Source organism: Chionomys nivalis, chromosome 2 (genome assembly GCF_950005125.1).
Source record: "Chionomys nivalis chromosome 2, mChiNiv1.1, whole genome shotgun sequence".
NCBI classification, from domain to species: domain Eukaryota; kingdom Metazoa; phylum Chordata; class Mammalia; order Rodentia; family Cricetidae; genus Chionomys; species Chionomys nivalis.
This window is the reverse complement of record NC_080087.1, coordinates 84,254,498-84,275,347: the sequence shown is the minus strand read 5'-3', so window position 1 is coordinate 84,275,347 and position 20,850 is coordinate 84,254,498. Positions and strand designations below refer to the sequence as shown.

Sequence of the window (20,850 nt, the reverse complement as noted above, 5' to 3'; positions counted from 1 at the left end):
GAGGAAGCAAGATGAGACTGTCTTACTAAGAAAAGGTACCAAGATACAAGGCTAAACATAGATAAGAATTATGGGTTAATTTAAGTTGTAAGAGCTAGTTAGTAATAAGCCTGAGCAATTGGTCACAGTTTATAATTAGTATAAACCTCTGTTTCTTTGGGACTGAATAGCTGTGGGACCAGGTGGGATAGAAACTTCTGTCTACACCACTCAAAGCAAGAGATCACTGCCTGACATCATTGCCTTCCTTTGGCCCACCCTCCTCATGGTAGAGGAACCTGACATATGTCTTCTCCACCTGTAATCCCCATGATTCCTGTTGCCTCTGGCTGAAACACAGATCAAGTCCTGAGGCTACACCATTGAGTCCTATGCATCCCTCTGCCCTTAGATTCTCACTCCTTAACCTGTACCATTTCTCTGTGTGTTTTCCTCTTCGTTGTTGGTTTTTTGAGATAAGATTTCTCTGTGTAGCCCTGGCTGTCCTGGGACTTGCTCTGTACCTCGAACTCAGAGATCCACCTGCCTCTGCCTCTCAAGTGCAGGGATTAAAAGTGTGCGCCACCACTGTCTGGCTCCTTTCCATCTTTGTAACTTTATTATTATTTACAGTGCTGGAGATGAAATTCAAGCTCTTGTATATGTTAAGCATGTACTCTATCTACCATACAGCCAAGCTCCAGGCCCTCCCTGGGGAATTCTTTTTTTTTTTTAATATTTATTTATTTATTTATTATGTATACAATATTCTGTCTGTGTGTATGTCTGCAGGTCAGAAGAGGGCACCAGACCTCATTACAGATGGTTGTGAGCCACCATGTGGTTGCCGGGAATCGAACTCAGGACCTTTGGAAGAGCAGGCAATGCTCTTAACCTCTGAGCCATCTCTCCAGCCCCCTAGGGAATTCTTGGCAAGTGTCCTCAGCTCTTGTTTTGTTTTTGAGATAGAGTCTCACTATGTAGTCCAGGCTAGTCTTGAACCTGTAATATTCCTGCCTGTGCTTCTATGGTAGTTTGAATGTAATTGGCCCTCACAATCTCACAGGGAGCGGCACTATTAGGAGATATGGCTTTATTGGAGGAAGTGTGCTACTGTGGGGTGGGCTTGGAGGTTTCATATGCTCAGGATACCGCCTAGTATTCCTGTTGTCTCAAGATGTAGGACTCTCAGTTCCCACACCATGTCTGCCTGCATGCCACCATGCTCCCCATCTTGATGATAATAGACTGAACCTCTGAAACTTTAAGTGAGTTACCCCAATTAAAGTTTTATTTATGGGAATTGCTGTGGTCATGGTGTCTCTTCACAACAATAGAAAACCCAAGCAAAGACAGCTTCCTGGTGCTACCCTTTTTTTGAGACAACATCCCTTGCTAAGACTTGTGTCTCACCAGTTGGGCCAGGCTGGCCGACCGATATCTGTCTGTCTCAGCCTGTACACACATGAGGCTTGGAGTTTTATATGGCGACTGGAGGTTAAACTCAGGTCCTCATGTCTTTGGGCATCAGACATTTTCCTGACACCTCCCCAGGCTGCTCATCGGTGCTTATTGGCTGAAGGAATGGTCTTCCCCTCCTGGGCACATGGCCTTGGTCCAGCCTTTTGTCAGTGCCTGCTCTTCATCTGTGTTATTTATTGCACATCCTCTGAGATGGAAAGAATTCTTGAATAGAACCCTGACCAAGTTCATTACAGGATAGACGGCCTCAAGTCATTATCACCCTGGGTCATCTAAAGACACACACACACACTCACACATTCTCTCTCCCCTCCTCCTCTTCCTCTTCCTCCTCACTATGTAGCTCTAGATGACTTGGAACTCACTGTGAATCCCAGACTGGCTTGGAACTCATGATTCTCCTGCCCCAGCCTCCCAAAAGTCACCACATAGGACTAAAGACCTCTTGAGTTTCAGAAATGCCCCACCTATCTGAGCTCTGTTGGCTGAGGCCAGGATCAGCCCTTCCCCAAGGAGGCAGCTTCAGGGAGATACAGGCAAAGGCAAAGTCTCTGGACCTTTATTGAGCACATGGCCCCTAGGGTGCTGAAGGAGTAACCCTCAGGCCTTCCTTCCCAGCAGCCTCCGCCACAGTTCTTGGCTGAGCAGTGCTTGTTCCCGGCGGACACCCTGCAGCACACTCCGGTTCTCCTGGGCTCTCCGGATCAGGTAGGGGATCACCTCCTCCAGGCAGCCATAGGGGATAGACTTATACACCAAATATCCAGCCTGTCCTGTTGGGAAGAGTATTGGCAGAGTGTGGGTTGAGAGAGAGAGTGAGATACAGAGAGACAGAGAGAGGTTCCTGGGCATCGGCAGCAAATGCTACTTCCTTTGCTCAGAACATGGCAGACTAGGTGAGTTAGACATAATTCACTACTAAAACACTCTACAGCAAACATTTAAGAGAAACAATTTTCCTCTTGGCCATCCTTCCCTTTCTCATTTCCTTCCTTCCTTTCTTTCTGATTGATTGGTATGAAATTGGCTTTTATTATGTAGTCCAGGCTCAATTCTAATCCCAAATCTGCCTCAGCCTCCTGAGTGCTGGAATTACAGGTTTGTACCACCATCTAGCCAAAAAAAAAAAATCTCAGTTTATTAAGATAATGCTAAGAGCCAGGCAGTAGTGGCACTCAGTTTTAAAGCCAGTACTTGGGAGGCAGAGGCAGGCGTATCTCTGGGAGTTTGAGGCCAGTGTCTGGTCTACAGAGTGAGTTCTAGAACAGCTTAACTCTGCCTCAAACAACAACAACAACAACAACAACAACAACAAAAAAGATCCTTTTAAGAGAGCAAGAAGACCAATTCAATAATTAAGAAAGTAAAAACTTACATAGATCTAATTTACATGGGAAGTAGAAAAAGACAAGATCTCCTGAGTAAATTGGGAGCATGGGGACCTTGGGGGAGGGTTGAAGCGGGAGGGGAGAGGCAGGGAGGGGAGAAGAGAAAAATGTAGAGTTCAATAAAAATCAATTAAAAAAAAGAAAGTAAAAACTCAGAGAGATGGGGACACAGGAAGCCACTCTTTCTCTGAAGGAGAAATCCGATTAATGTTGGATAACCTAACATGTTATACAATTACGTGTGAGCCTCACCCAGCTGAGCATTCTAGGAACCAGGCCCCATATAAGCTAGAACACAGAAAAGCTGTACCTTCTGAGGGAGAGTTAGTGAGAAGTCCCCCACCTCTCTACACTCCTAGAGAATGTGTTAGACCCAAAGATGCCAGAGAAATTCATCACTGCTGTTTTCTGGGGTCATAGGCTAGCCTATTCACACAGTGACAGCCTAAATTTGTATCAAGGTATCCAAAGAGGCTTTGACCCCCAGGAGGCAGAGGCAGAAGGGTTTTTTGAGTTTGAGGCCAACCTGGTGTACTTGGGAGTTCAGGCCAGCAAGGGCCGCATAACCAGACCCTGACTCAAAAACAAAAGCAAGTAAACAAATAAACAACAGAAAACACTGGCAGTGTGGATCGAGAGCAAAGTGGTTTTTGAAAACAATAACGTCTCTGTATTGTGGGGTGTGCGTGTGTGCGTGTGTGTGTGTGCGTGTGTGTGTGGTCAGAGGACAACCCGTGGGGGTTGTTTCTCTCCTTTTTTACCTTTCATGAGAAGGGCCTCTGAATCGCATAAAACTAGACGAGTCGGCCGCAAGCTACTGGGGAACCTCCTGCCTCTGCCTCCCATTCCCATAGGCATTCTAGGATGATAGACATCTGCCTTACTGTCTAGCTTTGGCATGGATCCTTGGGATTTGAACTCAGGTCTTCAGGCTTGCACGTTAGGTGCTCTACCCATTGAGCCATCTTCCCAGTAATAAAGTGCTCTCGTTACCCTTAGTAACCCATAGAAGGAAAGGAATCCAGTCTAAGGCCTTAGGGAGCAGCAGTCAGGACCCTAAACTGCAGGCAATATGGCACCATAAACGAGAACCAGCACAGGTCAGGAGAGAAGACACAGGGCATATCCCTGTGAGGGTTCCAAATCCTGGAACACTGATCCGTCCGGGAGGGACTGGAGGATGAGCCAGCTGCAGGCTCTCTGTGAGAGTGGGACCAGTTCATGGTTGGAAACAGCAGGAGGGCTCCAGGTGAGAGGGAATGAGAGGGTGAGGGTGGGGGTGGAAGGTTGAGGGTGAGCCGTTCACATACCTAGAGCCAGGGAGACGTGGTCACACATACCCAGAAGTTGTCCAAAACAGACCGGCCCATCCAGAGGAATGCCCAGCTCCCACATACTGCAGAAGGGGGTCGTATTATCAGTCCAGACAGTGGCTACATCTAGAGACAAGCCAGCCACCCAAGCATTCAAATATGGAGGAAGAGCAGTTGGCCAGCTGGATCCACATTCCACACCCACGCATTCAGCCAGGGATCAGATATGAGGGTGGATCAGGTCTGTGCTAAACACTGGCACAGGTTTCCCCCTTAGATTGGTGTAACTATTTATATACCATTTACATTCATTGCTCTAGGTGTTATGAATAAGCATGACGATTTCAAGCCTACAGGAGGATGTTCGTGGGTCATATGCAAATATTCAAATAGTATGTCATCCGATGTGCAGGACTTGAACATCTGAAAATTTTGATTTCCATGGAAATTAGTCCTAGGACAAATTTGCACAGGTTCTGAGAAATGACTCTAGCCCCAAACCCGATGGCAAATGCCACTGCAGGGCTGGCGAGATGGCTCTGTGGTCAAAAGCCTGACTGCTTTCCCAGAGGACATGACTGGACTCGAGCACCCACAGAGCAACTCAACAACTGTCTACAACTCCAGTTCCAGGGAATCCGGTGCCCTCTTCTGGTCTCTGCAGGCACCAGGCAAGTACATGGGCACACACTACAAATGCAGGCAAAATGCCCAAATACACAGCACTTAAAAAAATCAAATAAAATTTAATAAAGAGCTCTTGCTTTTGCAGGGAAGCCAAGCTCGGTTACCAGTACCCAAGTCAGGCTGCTCACAACTGCCTGCAACCTCAGCTCCAGGGAGTCTAGCACTCTCTTTTGGCCTCCCCTGGTACTTGCATTCATGGGTGCACACATATACACACACATATATAAATCAAATCAATCAATCAATAACAATTCTCATGGGCTCTCATGAGACTTCCCCCCATTGAGCCTCAGCTGCTCTCTGGAGTCCCCAGTCCTCCCTATGTCTCTCAGGAAATAAGGAGCAATGCCTTTCCCATCTGAGCCTATAGGACACACACAGACATAGAAGGGGCTGATTTTTTTAAAACCTTATTACTGTGTAACCCATTTGGCATCAACTTCTTGATCCTCCTGCTTCCGCCTTCTGAGGACAACAGGTGTGTATCATCATGCCAGGTTGAAATTAAAATCTCCCCCTCCCCCCATGTACCTCCTCATTGTCCCACACACACTACTGCCTTCCCATCACTGTCTTGTAGTCACAGAGAGAGATGGGGCTTGTTAGGCGGCACTGGTTTCCCTCCTCCAACCTCGTACCGCTTAGTTGCTTGGAGAACAGATTCTTCATTGTGAGAAGCCACCATGAGGTGGCACAGGGGACCATGCTGGGACACGCGGCGCAGCATCAGCTCCAGACAGCGACTGTAACTGAAGGAGGAAGTTCTGCTCAGCTCTCCAGGGAGTGAGGGCCAAGTGCAACTCAGGCTTATTATGTAGCCCAGTCCTGCCTTAGCCTCTCATGAACAGGGATGACGAGCATCGGCTTCTGACCCAATGACTGTCTCACAGCAAAACCATGTCTCCGCCCAAGAAGGCACTAGCCAGGATTGGTCTCTATAGCAGGGGTGGATTTTTTCTTAAATAATATTTTTTTCAGTGTGTGTGTTCTAGAGCATACATGTGAAGGTCTCTCCACATGGTCTCTCCCTCTACCACAGAGGTCCTAGGGATGGAACTCAGGCCATTAGGCTTGGTGGCAAGCACCTTTACCTGCTGAGCCATCTCACCAGCTTTGTCTTAATTGGTTGTTTTAATTTTCAATATGACATGATGTGGACATTATGCATAAGAGAAAATTCCTGGCATGTCCGTGATGGCATTGGACATTGTCACAGAAGTTTAACTAGGAAAGAAAAAATCCCTATGCCCCTGCGACACACACTGAAAATGGGCGGCACCATTTTATGTATTGTGGTCCCTGGTTGAAAAAAAAATGAGAAAGTAAGAGCCAAGCATGGTGGCACAGGCCTTTAATCCCAGCACTCAGGAGGCAGAGGCAGGCGGATCTCTGTGAGTTTGAGGCCAGCTTGGTCTACAAGAGCTAGTTCCAGGACAGACTCCAAAACCACAGAGAAACCCTGTCTCAAAAAACCAACCAACCAAAACAATGAAACAAAGAAAACTTAGAGGGGTTGGTGGGATAAGCTGAGCACTGGCATCCAGTTCTCTCTGTTTCCTCGCTGTGGACGTGATGTGATCAGCCCCTCTCACTGTCATGCCGCCCTGATACTATGAACTCTGTCCCCTCAAACATGAGCTAAAACAAGCCCTTTTTTCCTTAACTTGCTACTGTCGGGGATTTTGTCAAGCATCAAGAAGAGTGATGAATACATCTACAGAAGATTAGTAACAACCCAGGTTCCACAAATGAGGATGCAGCCTTGGAGGAAAGCTGTAAGCTGGGAGGGGGTTGAGGGCTGGGGTTTTGGGGGTGAAGGAGGACATTGCTGTCCAGGTGGGGAAACAACAGTGTCCCAAATCCTGGAGAGGAAGTGACATGAACACACACACAAGATGTTTGGCACAGAACCCCATGGCCAGTGTTGAGCAAGTGAAAAATGGCATCCATTGTACAGGCCTGGTGGGGCAGGTCTGTCATTCCAGTTACTTTGGACAATGAGGCAGGAGGATTGCAAGTTCAAAGTCTGCCTGTGCTATAGAGTGAGTTCAAGGTCACCCTGGGAACTTAACAAGTCTGTTTCAAAAACAAAAGTAAAAAGAGGGCTGGAGATATAGTTTAGTGGTCGAATTCTCCAGTGAGGGACTGGGGGCGTGGCTCTGCGGTAGAGCCCCTGCCTAGAATCCCCCAGTGAGGGGCTGGGGTGTGGCTCAGTGGTGGAGCCCCTGCCTAGAATCCCCCAGTGAGGAGCTGGGGACGTGGTTCAGTGGCAGAGTGCCTGTCAGGCTTATGCAACCTGCTTTACCCCCAGAAGAAGAGTTACATGCTATTTTAAAATTTTAAGTGTGTGTGCTTGTGCATGCACACATGTCTGTGTGTTCATGTGCACATGTGTACATATGTGGGTTGTGGCCCAAGGTTGACGCTGAGTGTCTTTCTCGATCGATCTTCACTTTATTTACTAAGACATGCTCTCACTGAACCCAGACTCATCAGTTCTGTCTAGTCTAGCTAGCAGCTTGACCCCCAGGACCCCCTGTCTCTGCCTCTCAAGTCTGGGATGACAGGCAGCCACCACACTGGCTCAGCTTTTCCTAGGGGTTCTGGGGATCTGACTGTGCTTGTGAGACAAGCACTTTACCCCCTGAGCTGTCTCACCATCCTCCACCTTGTGTTTGGAGATAGGGTCTCTCACTGGGACCTGGGGCTTGCTGATTAGGTCGGACTTGTTGGCCAGTGAGCTCCAGGGATCCTCCTGTCTGTTTTCTCAACACAGTAACAAGATACCACATGTAGATTCGTGAGTGTGTGTGTGTGCGCACTTATACACGTACATGTTTGCTCCCTATGTATGCACATGTAGAAGGCAGAGATCAATGTTGGGTATCTTCCTCCAGCTCTGTGCACCTTACTGTTGGAGTCAGGGTCTCTCACTGAACCTAGAGATGGATGTTTCAGCTGCCTTGACCCCTAATGAGCCTAGAGCATCTGCTTGTTTCCAGCGTCGGAGCGTTGGAGTCACAGGGGTATACCCTGGCACTCGGTCCTTGTGCAACAATCACTTTCCCTGTTGTGGTGGCACTAATGGGAGGTATGGCCTTTTTTTGGAGGAAATGTGTCAGTGTGGAGGCAGGCTTTGAGGTCTCAGATGCTCAAGTCACACCCAGTGAGTTAGTCTACTTCCTGTTGCCCATCAACATGTAACAGCCACCTTTCAGGCATCATGTCTGCTGAAATGCTGCCATGTCCTGTTGTGATGATAATGGGCTGAACTCTGAACTGTAAGCAAGCTACCACAATGAAATGTTTTCTTTATAAGAGTTGCCGTGGTCACAGCGTCTCTTCCCAGCGATAGGAACCCTGACTATCACTGCCTCCTCAGCCTTGTAACATATTATAGTATTTATTTTTCCTATAGCCTCTCAGCCTTGTCCCTACCTTCGACTAGTGGCCTCATAGTCAGGCTGAGTGCAATCTTCCTTCCTCTGGAGTTGTGTCACGGCTCTCTCCTTGTCCAGATAGGCACCTCGTACCAACTTCACCCCAAACGCCAGGCCAGCCTTGTGTGCAGCATCGGCATCCTGCTCCAGTCGTTCCTGAGTTTCCTGCAGGGCGCACAGGCAGACTCAGGAGGGTCAGGGTGCTGGGTCCCCACCCACAGCCCTTTAGAGCACACTGCCCACCTTCAGATAGGCCTGGTAAGTGTTCCACACCCAGGGCCCGCCTTCCTCTGGTCTGTTCCAGCGCAAGGCCAGGGCAGACACGAGCAGGGAGAGGGCGGGGTTGATGAATGTGTACTCCGCGTCCACCAGGAGCCTCACGTGCTGGGCCCGGGCATACTGAAGCGGGAGAGAAAGGTGTCAGGGCCAACAGTGTCCACGAGGTGGGGAGCCAGGGCACCCACGTGTTACCTGGGCCACTTGATGTAAGCGATTGATAGAGGCCTGCAGGTGCTGATTCTGTTCGGCGTTGAGGTAGGAGACCTGCAGGTTCTAAGGGGCATTAGGGAAGGGGACAGTGCTCAGGACCACTGGCTCCCTCCAGGACCCAAGTCCCCTCTTTCACAGGTAAGGTGTGTGTGTGTGTGTGTGTCTGTCTGTCTGTCTGTGAAGAATTTGTGGGAAATCAGAAAGTGACTCTTAGGGTGTAGTGACCTGTGCTGCAGTCTTGCGATTTGAGAGGCTGAGGAAGCCTGGGCTAGTCTGTCCAGTGAGAAAGAAAGATGGCCAGCGAGATGGTTCAGTGGCTGAGCCACCTGCTGCGGAGCCTGATGCCCCGAGTTCAAGTCTCAGGACCCACGTGGTGGAAGGAGACAGCTGGCTTCTGGGAGGTGTTTTCTGACCTCTCCACTCCATGCTATGTCATGTGTGTTTACAGGGGTGCACACATGCACACACACACCAAACAAAGAAACAAACAAACGAATAAGTGAAAGCAGTAAAGTTTAAAAAGATAATAAAAAAGAAAAGAAAGAGAGAGAGTTTAGAAAGTTGGGGTGAGACCCAGTCTCAAAAAAACATGGAACTATCTCATAAGCCAGGCATGGTGGTGCACACCTGTAATCCTATCAGGAGATGGAGGCAGGAGGAGCTGGAGCTAAAGGCTCTCCTGGGCTACAAAGTGAGTGAGAGGCCAGCCTGGGCTATGTGAGCCCCAACCTAAAAAATAAATAAGTAAAAAAGAAAAGATCAAACAAAACCAAAACTCACCCTCAGACTGCTGGGAATTCTGCAGTGATGGGAAGGCCCCATGTATGGAAGGGGATCTGTATGGTCCTACTGTGTGTATTTGCTGAAGTTCATCAAAGTGTATCTTTGCCCCCACAGGATCTCATGTATCCCTGGCTCACCTAAATTTACTGTGCAGTCAAGGAAAACCTCCAGCTTCTGCTCCTTCTCCCTCCGCTTCCCAAGTGCTGGTTTGGAGGTGTTTATAGTCAAACCCGCTTCGATTTGTAGTTTTCATTCAACAAAAATCTTTTTAGCTCTAAAGGCAAAACTAGCTTTAACAATTAGGAAGCTCTAACCCACGAGCTTCACAGCCTGAAGCACTTGGTGCAGAAGTGCACTGGCGTCAGCCACCGAGAAGTGTCACAAAGTAAGATGGGTCCATGGGCAGCAGGTGCCATTGTCCCCCCTCCCCCAACTCTAGGTTCTGTTTCCATGGATTCGGCCCATGGCAGGTCAAAAGATAGAAAAGTCTTGCAGAGCTGGAGAGACCGTGTCCTGTTTTACTAGAATTCAGTTCCCAGCACTCATGGCAGGAGACAGTGTGTCTCTCTAGCTTCTGGAGAGCTACCGCCCTCTTAGGGCCTCTGAGGGCACTGCCCACGTGTGGTGCACACACATGCAATGAAAAATAAAGTGATTTATTTAAAAAGAAAAAGCCAGCCAGGCAGTGGTGGTGCACACCTTTAATCCCAGCACTCAGGAGGCAGAGGTACGGGGAATGTCTGTAAGTTAGAGGCCAGCCTGGTCTACAAAGTGAGGTCCAGGACAGCCAGAACTACACAGAGAAACCCTGTCTTGAAAAACAAAACAAAGCAAAAAGAAAGAAAGAAAGAAAAAGAAAACAAAAGAAAAGAAAAGAAAGAAAGAGAAAAAGAAAAAGAAAAAAAAAAGAAAAAAGAAAAAGGAAAACCCTGCACCTACACTGAGCATAGACAGTCATGTGCTGTCGTTATCCTCTGAGATGGTTAGAACAGTCAAGTTGACAGAATCTAGGGTCGTCTGGGAGACCAGCGTTCGGGGCATGCCTGTGGAGGATTGTCTTGTGCTGCGGTGGGGAGAACCACCCGCAGAGGTGGTGCACGTTCCTTGTTGGGGATCCTGGATTGCACCATGGAGGAATGGAGCTAAGCAGCAGGAAACTAGCACCCGTGGCTCCCTGCTTTCTGATCCTAGATGCCGAGGGACCAACTGCTTCAACCTCCTGCCACCCCAATCTCCCGTGATGACGGACTGCACCACACATTATGAAGCCCAGATCAACCCTCCTCCCTGCAGTTACTTTCATCAGAGTGGTTATTACAGCAGCAGGACAGATGCTTAGACACATCCTCCCCGATGCTGCAGAGCGGCCGTTTGTACAGTATTTGCACTGCATCCGGTGACAAGTCGCCCAGAGAGGATTAAAGGGCATGGGAGGATATGCGCAGCTTATAGGCAAATGCCAGGCCTTTCCGAGTGATGGCATCTGAAGGTGGTTTACTGGGATGCAGTGTGGCTAAATGCCAGGCCTTTTTGACTGTTGGTATCTGAAGGTGGTTTACTGGGATGCAGTGTGGCTAAATGTTAAAGGTGGCAGGTGTGTGGGCGATCGCTGCACAATGAACTGTTTACTTTTTAACCGTTTTCCCTGCAGTGCTGAGGATAAACCCGGACCTTGTGAAGACTAGGCAAGCTCTCTACTACCTATCCACACCCCAGGCCCTCACTGGGGGGATTCTAGGCAGGGGCTCTCCCACTGAGTTATTCCCCCGATCTCTTACTGGTATAGTCTAGGGAAATTCTACCCCCAGGCTACATCTGTAGTTCTTGTTTACTTTTGTTTGCTTGGTTTTGCACAGGACACCACTCTGTATCCCAGGATGGCTTTACACTGGAGATCTCACTTCAATCTCCGAGTGCTGGGCTTCTAGATGTGTACAGTTATGCCTTGCTTGTTAACATTTTCTTACGAAAAATTCTCAAACTCATAGAACAATAAAAAAAAAAGAGGCCTAGTATAGCGGCAAATGCCTATAATCCCAGCACTGGAAAAGCTGAGGCAGGAGAATTGTGTATTCCAAAAAGACTGGGCTACTGTAACCCTAGCAGGGATGGAGACCAGGGGATCCTGGGGCTCCCTGCCCGTCAGTGTAGCTCCAGGTTCGGTGAGAGCCTGCCTGTTAAAATATAAAATGGGACAGGCTGGTGTGCTGGCAAATGCCTTCAATCCCAGCACTTGAGAGGCAGAAACAGGCTGATCTTTGTGAGATCCACCCTAGCATGGTCTACATGATGAATTCTAGGACAGCCAGGGCTATGTAAAGAGACCTTGTCTCAAACAAAACAAAACAAAACAAAAAAATGGAAAGTGAATAAGGCATGTACCTGTTTCCAGCCTCTGATCTCCACAGGTACACATGCATGGACACACGCATGCTCACACACACGCACACATACGCACACACATGCGTACACACACACAGAAATAGGATACTGGAATAATAAGGAATGGAAGAATGAGTGAGTGAATCAATGAATGAGTGAATCAATGAATGATGCAAGGACTTCATCAAGGTCAGGCATGACTGTAAACATCAGTCATCCCAGGACTGGGGAGGCCAAGAAGGAGGATTGCAAGTTCTAGGCCAGGCTGGGTTACATTGTAAGACCTGGCTTCATAAAACAAAGCAAGACAAAAGGAAGAGACACAGGGCTTAGAGCTGATGTGGCAAGCACACACCAGTGTGGCCGCTGATTGACAGCAGCAAGCACACACCAGTGTAGCCGCTGATTGACAGCAGCAAGCACACACCAGTGTGGCCGCTGATTGACAGCAGCAAGCACACACCAGTGTGGCCGCTGTTGACTGCAGCAAGCACACTCCAGTGTGGTTGCTGATTGACTAAAATGTTTTTCTTTAAACCAGATACAATGGGTACATGCCTGTATCTCTAGCAAGTTGGAAGGTGGAGGCAGGAAGATCAGTAGTTCAAAGTCATCCTTGACTGCACAGAGAGCTCAAGACCAGCCTAAGATACATAAGAACCTGCCTTACAAACAGAACAACCACCACCAAAAATACATGTGTAGTTTTTAAGTTTTGTGCATGGTGTTTTGCCTGCATGTTTGTATGTGCACTATAGCTATGCCTGGTGTCCGTGGCAGTCGGGATAGAGGGCTGCATCCTCTGGAAGTGGGGTTATGTGTGGTTGTGAGCCACCATGTGGGTGCTGGAAACCTGGGTCCTCTGCAAGAGCAACAAGTGTTCTTAACCGCTGAACCATCTCTCCACCCTGTGTTTTCGAGACAAGTCTCACTACATAGCCCAGGCTGACCTCAGAGACTCGATCCTCCTGCCTCAGCTTCCCAAGTGCTGGCATTAGAAGTATGCCCTGCCATGCTCAGCAGCTGACCTCCTCCTGCCCTGTTCTCTGCGGAGAAAGTGCTGCTGTCCTGAGCCCCCTCTGGTAAGCCTCTCATCCAAAACCCTCTCACGTGTTATCCATATTTATCCATGTCAACCATACCCTCAGTGACAACCACCTCTATTCCTTACCTTGCCTGAGTCCATAGCTTCTGCCAGTCTCTCAGGGCTCAGCTCCAAGGAGCCTGTTGACTTTTGGATCCATGTCGATAGCTCCTTCTGAAATGGGGTGGTGGCTGACGTGGTGAGGGTAGCCTTGAGTAGCCACGCCTGTGTCCCCCTCCCCCATCTCACTTCTTCACTTACACAAAGCCGAGGGCTGGTTAGTGCCGTCACCTTCAGCTGCATGAGGCTATTTCTGGCTGGGCCAGAGGTGTCCACGAGAGCTCGTGACAAGTCCACACAGCGCAGCATGGTGCTGAGGTTCCCCTCATACCAGGCCTCACTGCCCGGCCAGCGGAAGTCAGTTTCCAGAGCCTAGGGGTCCCTTTCCTACCCTCATCCCATCCTCCTTTGGCCCCGCCCTCTCTCTGCTCACCTGGTCTTGGCAGTGGAGTCCGGTTCTTCCTCCGTGGGTACTGCCAGCAGAGGCAGGAGTCCTAGCGCCTGCAGCTGCTGGACACAGCCCCTCACCTCCTCTGCTGTCTCCCCGGCCACAAACTGCCCATAGATGGATGCCCGGAGAAGTGCGCCCGAGAGACGGGAGCCCAAGAGTCGCTGAGACCAGGCCTGAAACTGGGTGGTAGGGAGTGAGGGCTCAGAGCCAGGTCTGGGCAATTTCAGACCAGTCCTTGTGCCGGCTCCTCACCGCGAGTCCATGGGTAACCAACGGGGGCCAGGCGCATAGGCGAAGCACCAGCAAAGCCCGCGCCAGCTCCGCTGTTTTCTTGAGATGGAAGGCCCCACCATCAAAACGCAGGGGCTGCCAGTCAGCTGTAGAGGGTCTGGAGTGGCAGAAGAGCGGCAGACGTGCCCAGAGCATTGTTAAATCCCTGGTCACACACCACCCCAGGGGCAGACAGCAGATCTACCAAATGCCCCTTGCCCAGCGAGGGGGCAGTGACTGATTAACTGCGCAAATCTTTAGGATAGCAGGCTCTTGGGGAGGAGGCAGTTAATAATTGATAGTTAGGGCCAGAGGTCAGAATAACAGTGTCAGGACAGGTAACCCCCCAGTGACAGACCCCAATAACCTTCAGCCTGACAGGCCGACAGATCTCAGGCGCCCAACTTGCACTGCTGAATAAGCGGCTGGACCCAAGAGCAGGGAGCTCAAGTTCAAGTCAGTTGGGCTTTGCAGTCTCAGCGAGCAACCTTGCCTCTTTTGTTGCAATCGGTTCCATCTTCCAGGAGCAGCAGTGTAGAGTTACTGCACACACTTAAAATGCGCATAGCCCGCAACCCTGTTATCCTTGCTAGACATGTAGTCTACAGAACATGAGCATGGGCACCAGGAAAAAATGTCCATAAGAACCTTAACCCCAAATAAAAGCAACACAAATGTCCTCCAAATGGGCTGGATGATAACATCGAGGTGTACACAGAGGAACTCAGGTAATGGACTAGTCTACGGAAATGAAAAGAATGAACTCTTCCTCCGCTACCAAGTCTTTGTTTAATTTAAAAATTATTTGTTTATATCTATCTATCTATCTATCTATCTATCTATCTATCTATCTATCTATCTATCTAGAGAGAATTTTGCCTGCACAAATTTCTGAGTATAATATGCATGCAGTGCCCCATAATGGCCAGAAGAGGGCATTAGATTCACTGGAACTGGAGTTACAGAAGGTTGTCAGCTGCCATGTGGGTGCTGAGAATCTAACTTCAGAGCTTTGCAAGAAATCCTTTTAATTATCAAGCTTCTAACTATCAGCGCATCTCTCCAGCCCTTGTTTGCTTTTTAGATGCTTTTATCTGTCGAATTTTTAGGTTTGCACCGCAGAGCTCTTTCATCCAATAACATGTCTGTCTGTGTTCATGAGTGCAGGCACCCACCAAGAGGCCTCCCATCCACCCCGGAGCTGGAGTTACAGGCAACTGTGAGTCAGCTGACATGGGTGCTGGGAACTGAACTCGGGTCCTCTAGAAAAGCAACCAGGGCTCACAACCTCTGAGCCATCTCTCCACGCCCATTAGAGTATTAAAACAAACAAAATATAACCTCGCTGTATAGCCCAGGCTGGCTTTGAACTTACTCCAATTCTCCTGTCTTACCTCAGCCTCATAAGTGCTGGGATTACAGCCATGCAACACCATACCCAAGATGGCTTTTTTTCATATGTGAACCCTGAGGATTCACAGACTAGAGACTCCTCAAATCCCGCTGGGTGCAGTTCCTGTGGGGACCACAGACACATTGAAACAAATAATGGCCTGGAGGAAGAAGTGCCCTGACACCATGGCAGCAACAAGCTGGGGTGGGGGAGGGGGATGTTGAGAATGAGCCAGGTGTGGCGGTTTGAGCCTCTAATCCCAGCACTGAGGAGGGTGAAGCAGGAGTGTCGCCTTGGGACCTTGACTCGAAAAGGTAAATAAAACCAAAATCAGCAGATAAAATAGAGAGGCTGGAGAGCTGGCTCAGCGGTTGAGCGCTCAGGCTGCTCTTCCAGAGGACCCAGGTTTGGTTCCCAGAACCCACATGGCAGGAGATCTGACACCGTTGGATGCACATACAAACACGAGAGAAAAACACGTATCGAGAAAATAAATAAGCACAATAGAGCCAGTAAGATGGCTTGTTGGCTGAAGGCACTTGCTGACCTGCCTGGTGCCCAATCCTTGGGACCCCAAAAAGGTGGACAGGGAGAACTGACTCCCACAGGTTGTCCTCTGATCGGCACATGGACTCCGTGGCATGCGTATGCGGGCACACATTCTCATAAAATAAATAAATAAATGTAATAATTTAAAAGCATAGTGAAGATGAGATAAAGACGGGGAGAGGCTGGACTGGGAGCGCTTGGTGCCGGGCTGGGAGGGCTCAGTGCCGGGCTGGGAATGCTGGGTGCCGGCCTCACGTGCACAGCACAGTGGGCTGCTCGGTGGCTTCGAGGGGGAGGTTTTTAGGTTGTTTTGAGACCTAAGCTGGCCTGTAACTTACTGTCTAGTCCAGGTTGGTCTGGAACTCACGATCCTTCTGCCTCTGTCTCCCAAAGGCTTGGATTACAGGAGTGTACCACCATGTGAGTCTCCTGGAAAATTCCTGAATAAAATTTTGTGGGGAGATGAGGAAAGGTTTTTACTAATAACACAAAAGCTGTTAAGGGGGAGGAGCCAGAAGGCCTCTCACTGGTGCTGACTGGGTTCCACGACAGTCTTTATGGCAATCACTGGGGAAGAAGGAAATACTGGAAACCTTGGGCTGCCCCCCCACCCCTCTCCTGTCCAGATCTTTCACCTGCTGTTTTCCAAAGCGAGACCATGCCCTCACCTGCAAAGGTGGGCAGGCTTTGAGTGATGAGAGCGCTGGACAGCCGAGTGGCTGATGGCTCTAGAGATACAATAGCAAGAGCCTGGAGGCTCCATAGAGAGCTCTTGCCAAGTGTGTGCAAGGCCCAGGGCTTTGTCCCCAGCTCCGCCCATAAACAAATCAACCCCAAACTCAAAATACGGTCAAAGCTGGAATAATTCATAAATGGCCTCGTTGTTGCTGCAAAACGGCTTTTCATCGTTGGCTAGCCCGTAAACCCCGGAACACGACCGACCTTCTTGCTGTTTCTTCTACAGCTAGTCAAGCTCGGCTCCGCCAACCCCAGCCTCGAGCTTGATTTTGCACATCAAGAAGGTTCCTTCAGCTAATGTACTCCTGGAATCCTGCCTCAACACCGGCGCGGCCCCTGAATCTTAATAGTGGGACCCAGGGACTGTTTACCTATAGGAGACACCCCTTGACCAGGTTTAGTCTCAGCCCAGATCCAACCCTAATCTCCAGAACTCAATACACAAGCCCCAACTAGATTAGGTCTTTACAAATGCGCTAGTACCATCCCCTGGTGGAGATTTAGGGAAATTGCACGAACGTCTGCACTTGCCTCATTAATAGGCTGGTCTCCCTTCTCCAGACAACCTCACCCATGCAAAACCCATTTGATCTATTAGCTACTTGGATATCCCACCCCTGAAACGTTACTTTAATGCCCAGACATGGAGGCACATTCTTATAATTCAGTACTGTGACTGGGAGGCCGCGACAGGATGATTGAGAGTTCCAGCTCAGCCTGGGCTACGTAGTGAGGTCCTGTCTCAAAAACAGCAAAAGCAGGAGATAAAACTCAGTGGTAAATCTTCTACCGAGCATATGCCAGTCTCAGGCACCATCTAGCAACACAAAATAGATTTATTATGGTAAAAAATGCACATAAGGAACTGGAGAGATGGAAGGCTCAGTGGTTAAGAGCACTGCCTGCTCTTCCAGAGGTCCTGAGTTCAATTCCCAGCAAGCACATGGTGGCTCACAACCATCTGTAATGAGATCTGGTGTCCTCTTTTGGCCTGCAGGCATACAAGCAGGCAGAACACTATATATAAATAAATACATCTTTTTAAAATACACATAAAATAAAACTTCTATCTTAGTCACTTAAAAAAAAATATTTGTGGGCTGGGCAGTGGTGGTGCATTCCTTTAATCCCAGCACTTGGGAAGCAAAGGCAGGTGGATCTCTGAGTTCCAGGCCAGCATGGTCTACAGAGTGAGTTTCAAGACAGCCAGGACTACACAGAGAAACCCAATCTTGAAAAAAAAAAAAAACCAGAAAAACATGGAGAGTGGTGAAGAAAGATCCCTGAAGTTGTTCTCTGACCTCCACATGTGTGTTGTGAGCACAAGCACACACACACACGCGTGCACATACACACGCACACACACACACGTCACGTTCCATTATTTACCTCCTTTTTGCTGACCCATTCTCTGGCACACTTAGACTGTGCTCACACGTCGAGAAACACTAGTTTGAGCACAGATGAGTCTATCTCTCTACAAGTCTCTAGCTTTGACTGTTTTGGTATTGACACCTGAAGAAGCATTGCTAGATCACCATGTAATGGTGGATTCATTTCTGAGAGACTTCCGAACTGTGCTTCATGGCCCCCAAACCATTTTCCATCCCTTCATCAATTTTCATTTTCTCCACCTTCTTGACAGCTGTGGTTGGTTTCAATTTTCTATGCTTTTTTATTTTTCAGGGTTTTGTTTTATTTACTTTATGAAATTATTTCTTTTTATCTTTTGATACTATAATATAATGACATCATTTGTGTGTTTAAAATGTACGTGCATGTGTTTGTATGAAATGTGCATGCAGGCACCTGGGGAGGCCAGCAGAGGGCATCTCGGTCCCTGGCGCTGTAGTTACAGGCGGTTGTAAGACACACAACACTAATTCTCTTCTTCCTCCTGAGTTTGAAGTCCAATTTGTCCTTTTCTTTCTTTTTTTATTTTTTCTTCTTTCCTCTCTTTCTCTTCTTCCTTCCTTCCTTCCTTCCTTCCTTCCTTCCTTCCTTCCTTCCTTCCTTCCTTCCTTCCTTCCTTCCTTCCTTTCTTTCGTTTTCAAGACAGGATTTCTCTGTGTAGCCCTGACTTAGTCTGGAACTCACTCTGTAGACCAGAGATCTGGAACTCACAGAGATCCATCTGCCTCTGAGTGCTGGGATTAAAGGTGTGCATCACCTTTTAAATTTTTAATATTTATTTTGTGTGGAGAGAACGCACATGCCACCATGCATGAATAGATGTAAAATGAAACCTTTGGAAATGGGCTTCTCCTTCCACCACGAGGGTCCTGGGCTCAACTCAGGCTGTTGGGCTTCACGTCTGTCTTCGTACCAATGAGTCCTCTCGCTGGGCCTATTTCTTTTATTACCTATATCCAAGAAGCTGTAGCTAAATTAATACATCATATCCTCTGTTTTCTTCTGTGCTCTCCTTTGAGCGATTGTAAATTTGATTTCAAGTTACTTTTAGTACTCCATGTAAAGTCCATTTTGACTCTTCCATGAGTGATATCGAGTTTCCCTGGGGTCAATGGTTGAAGAACCTCTCACCCACATCAAATAGTCTTTGTTCCTTTATCAAAAAGCATCTGGCCAGGGCTGGAGAGATGCTCAGTAGTTTGGAGAACTTCCTTCTCTTCCAGAGGACCGTGATTTGATTCTCAGTCACACATGGCAACTCATGACTATCCATAACTCCAGTTCCCAGGGAGTCAGCATCCTCTTTGACCTCTTCAGGACCCAAGCACACATATGGCGCACACACACGTATGTGCAGTCTAAGCATTCGTACATATAAAATGAAAGTAAAGGGGCTGGAGAGATGGCTCAGAGGTTGAGAGCACTGCCTGCTCTTCCAAAGGTCCTGAGTTCAATTCCCAGCAACCACATGGTGGCTCACAACCATCTGTAATGAGGTCTGGTGCCCTCTTCTGGCATACAGGCATACACACAGACAGAATATTGTATACATAATAAATAAATAAATATTTTTTAAAAAAGAAAGTAAATATTTCAAAAAAATATCTGGCCATATATAAAAGGGCTTATGTCTTGGATTTCTTCTATTCTAGTCCATAACACATTCTGGAATAAAATAGAGGAATGAAATATTGTATGTTTCTCCTTGTGCCAGCACCCACATGTTGATTACTGTTGTTTTGTAGTAGGTTTTGAAGAGAGAAAGCATGAATCCTGGGCCAGCAAGATGGGCTGGGGGTAGAAGCGCTTTGCCAAGGCTGATGGTCTAAGGGGAAGAACCAGCTCTCAAAAGTTGTCCTCAGAGGGTTCCAGAGGGCTCTGCCGTGAAGAGTGCTGGCTGCTCTTGCGGAAGACATGAATTCAGTTCTCAGTACCTACATAGTGGCTCACCACTGTCTATAATTCCAGTTCCAGGGGCTCTCTTGCCCTCTTAGGAGACATGGTATACAGACACACAGAAATACAGATACTACATGTATTGCCTCTCGGCCTTTTGGCTAAGATCAACTGCAGATACTATACATAACTTAAAAATAAAAATAAATTCTAAAAAGGAATTGTCTTCTGATTACACCATATCTATCTATCTATCATCTATCTATCTATCTATCTATCTATCTATCTATCTATCATCTATCTATCTGTCTGTCTGTCTTTCTATCATCTATCTATTGATCTATCATCTATCTGTCTGTTTTTCTATCATCTATCTATCTATCTATCTATCTATCTATCTATCTATCTATGGAAAGCATGCCAGGAATGGTAGTACATGTCTTTAATTCCAGCATTGAGAAGGCAGAAGCAGCAGGTGGATCTCTGTGAGTACAAGGCCAGCAAGTTCTTCAAAAAAATTTATCTGTCTTCCACATAGGTGTGTGGTGGCAGATACTCTTGAGCACACGAGCATGCACACATGCACACATACACACAAAGTAGTAAGTAAATAAATAAATAAAATGTGACATTTTCCCCAAGATGGAACACCTGGAATTGCACAGCCCCCGAGGCCCAGTCACACATCCCGTCTTTGCTTCTGTGATGTCATCGTTCATCATGACATCAGTTCTATAGTTTTGACTTTTTTTCTGCATCACCCACATTCCTCCAGTGTCACCATTTAGGTTTGACCTTACCCTTTTCTGTCTCTATAAACGTGCCTCTTTTTATTTTGAAAATAAATTGAAGCTACCATACCCTCTAATCCTACATACATATTAGTGCGTGGTCCTAAGCTTTGCCCATGAATGAAACCGTGAGTGGGTGCTCCTTCACATCTATAGTCTTCTGCTGGAATCTGTTCCTGTTTGCATGTCAGTTATACACATTTCACAGACTGTGAAAATAAACACAACAGCTAAGATCTGGCAAGGATCTATAATTGTTATT

General features: G+C 47.9%; 1 protein-coding gene across 1 annotated transcript; it reads right to left on the bottom strand.

Annotated features, from left to right (window-relative positions):
• Positions 1 to 2,061: 2,061 nt before the first annotated feature.
• On the bottom strand, positions 2,062 to 13,970 carry Prodh2 (proline dehydrogenase 2). The gene is made up of 10 exons (XM_057757391.1): positions 13,791 to 13,970; positions 13,521 to 13,717; positions 13,289 to 13,427; positions 13,115 to 13,201; positions 8,761 to 8,841; positions 8,533 to 8,688; positions 8,288 to 8,454; positions 5,488 to 5,598; positions 4,160 to 4,245; positions 2,062 to 2,234 (listed from the first exon to the last, which is right to left on the bottom strand). Exons 1-10 carry the CDS (start codon positions 13,962 to 13,964, stop codon positions 2,062 to 2,064), a joined length of 1,371 nt encoding a protein of 456 aa, XP_057613374.1. The 5' UTR covers positions 13,965 to 13,970.
• Positions 13,971 to 20,850: the final 6,880 nt, after the last annotated feature.

Bases quoted from the DNA above. Each gene is read 5' to 3' on its own strand.
- Prodh2 (XM_057757391.1), bottom strand. From the start codon at position 13,964: ATGCTCTGGGCACGTCTGCCGCTCTTCTGCCACTCCAGACCCTCTACA. The intron at 13,202-13,288 runs GTAAGTGAAGAA...ACCCCATTTCAG, and splicing joins TAACCAGCCCTCGGCTTTGT to AAGGAGCTATCGACATGGAT. The intron at 8,455-8,532 runs GTGGGCAGTGTG...TGCGCCCTGCAG, and splicing joins CTTACCAGGCCTATCTGAAG to GAAACTCAGGAACGACTGGA.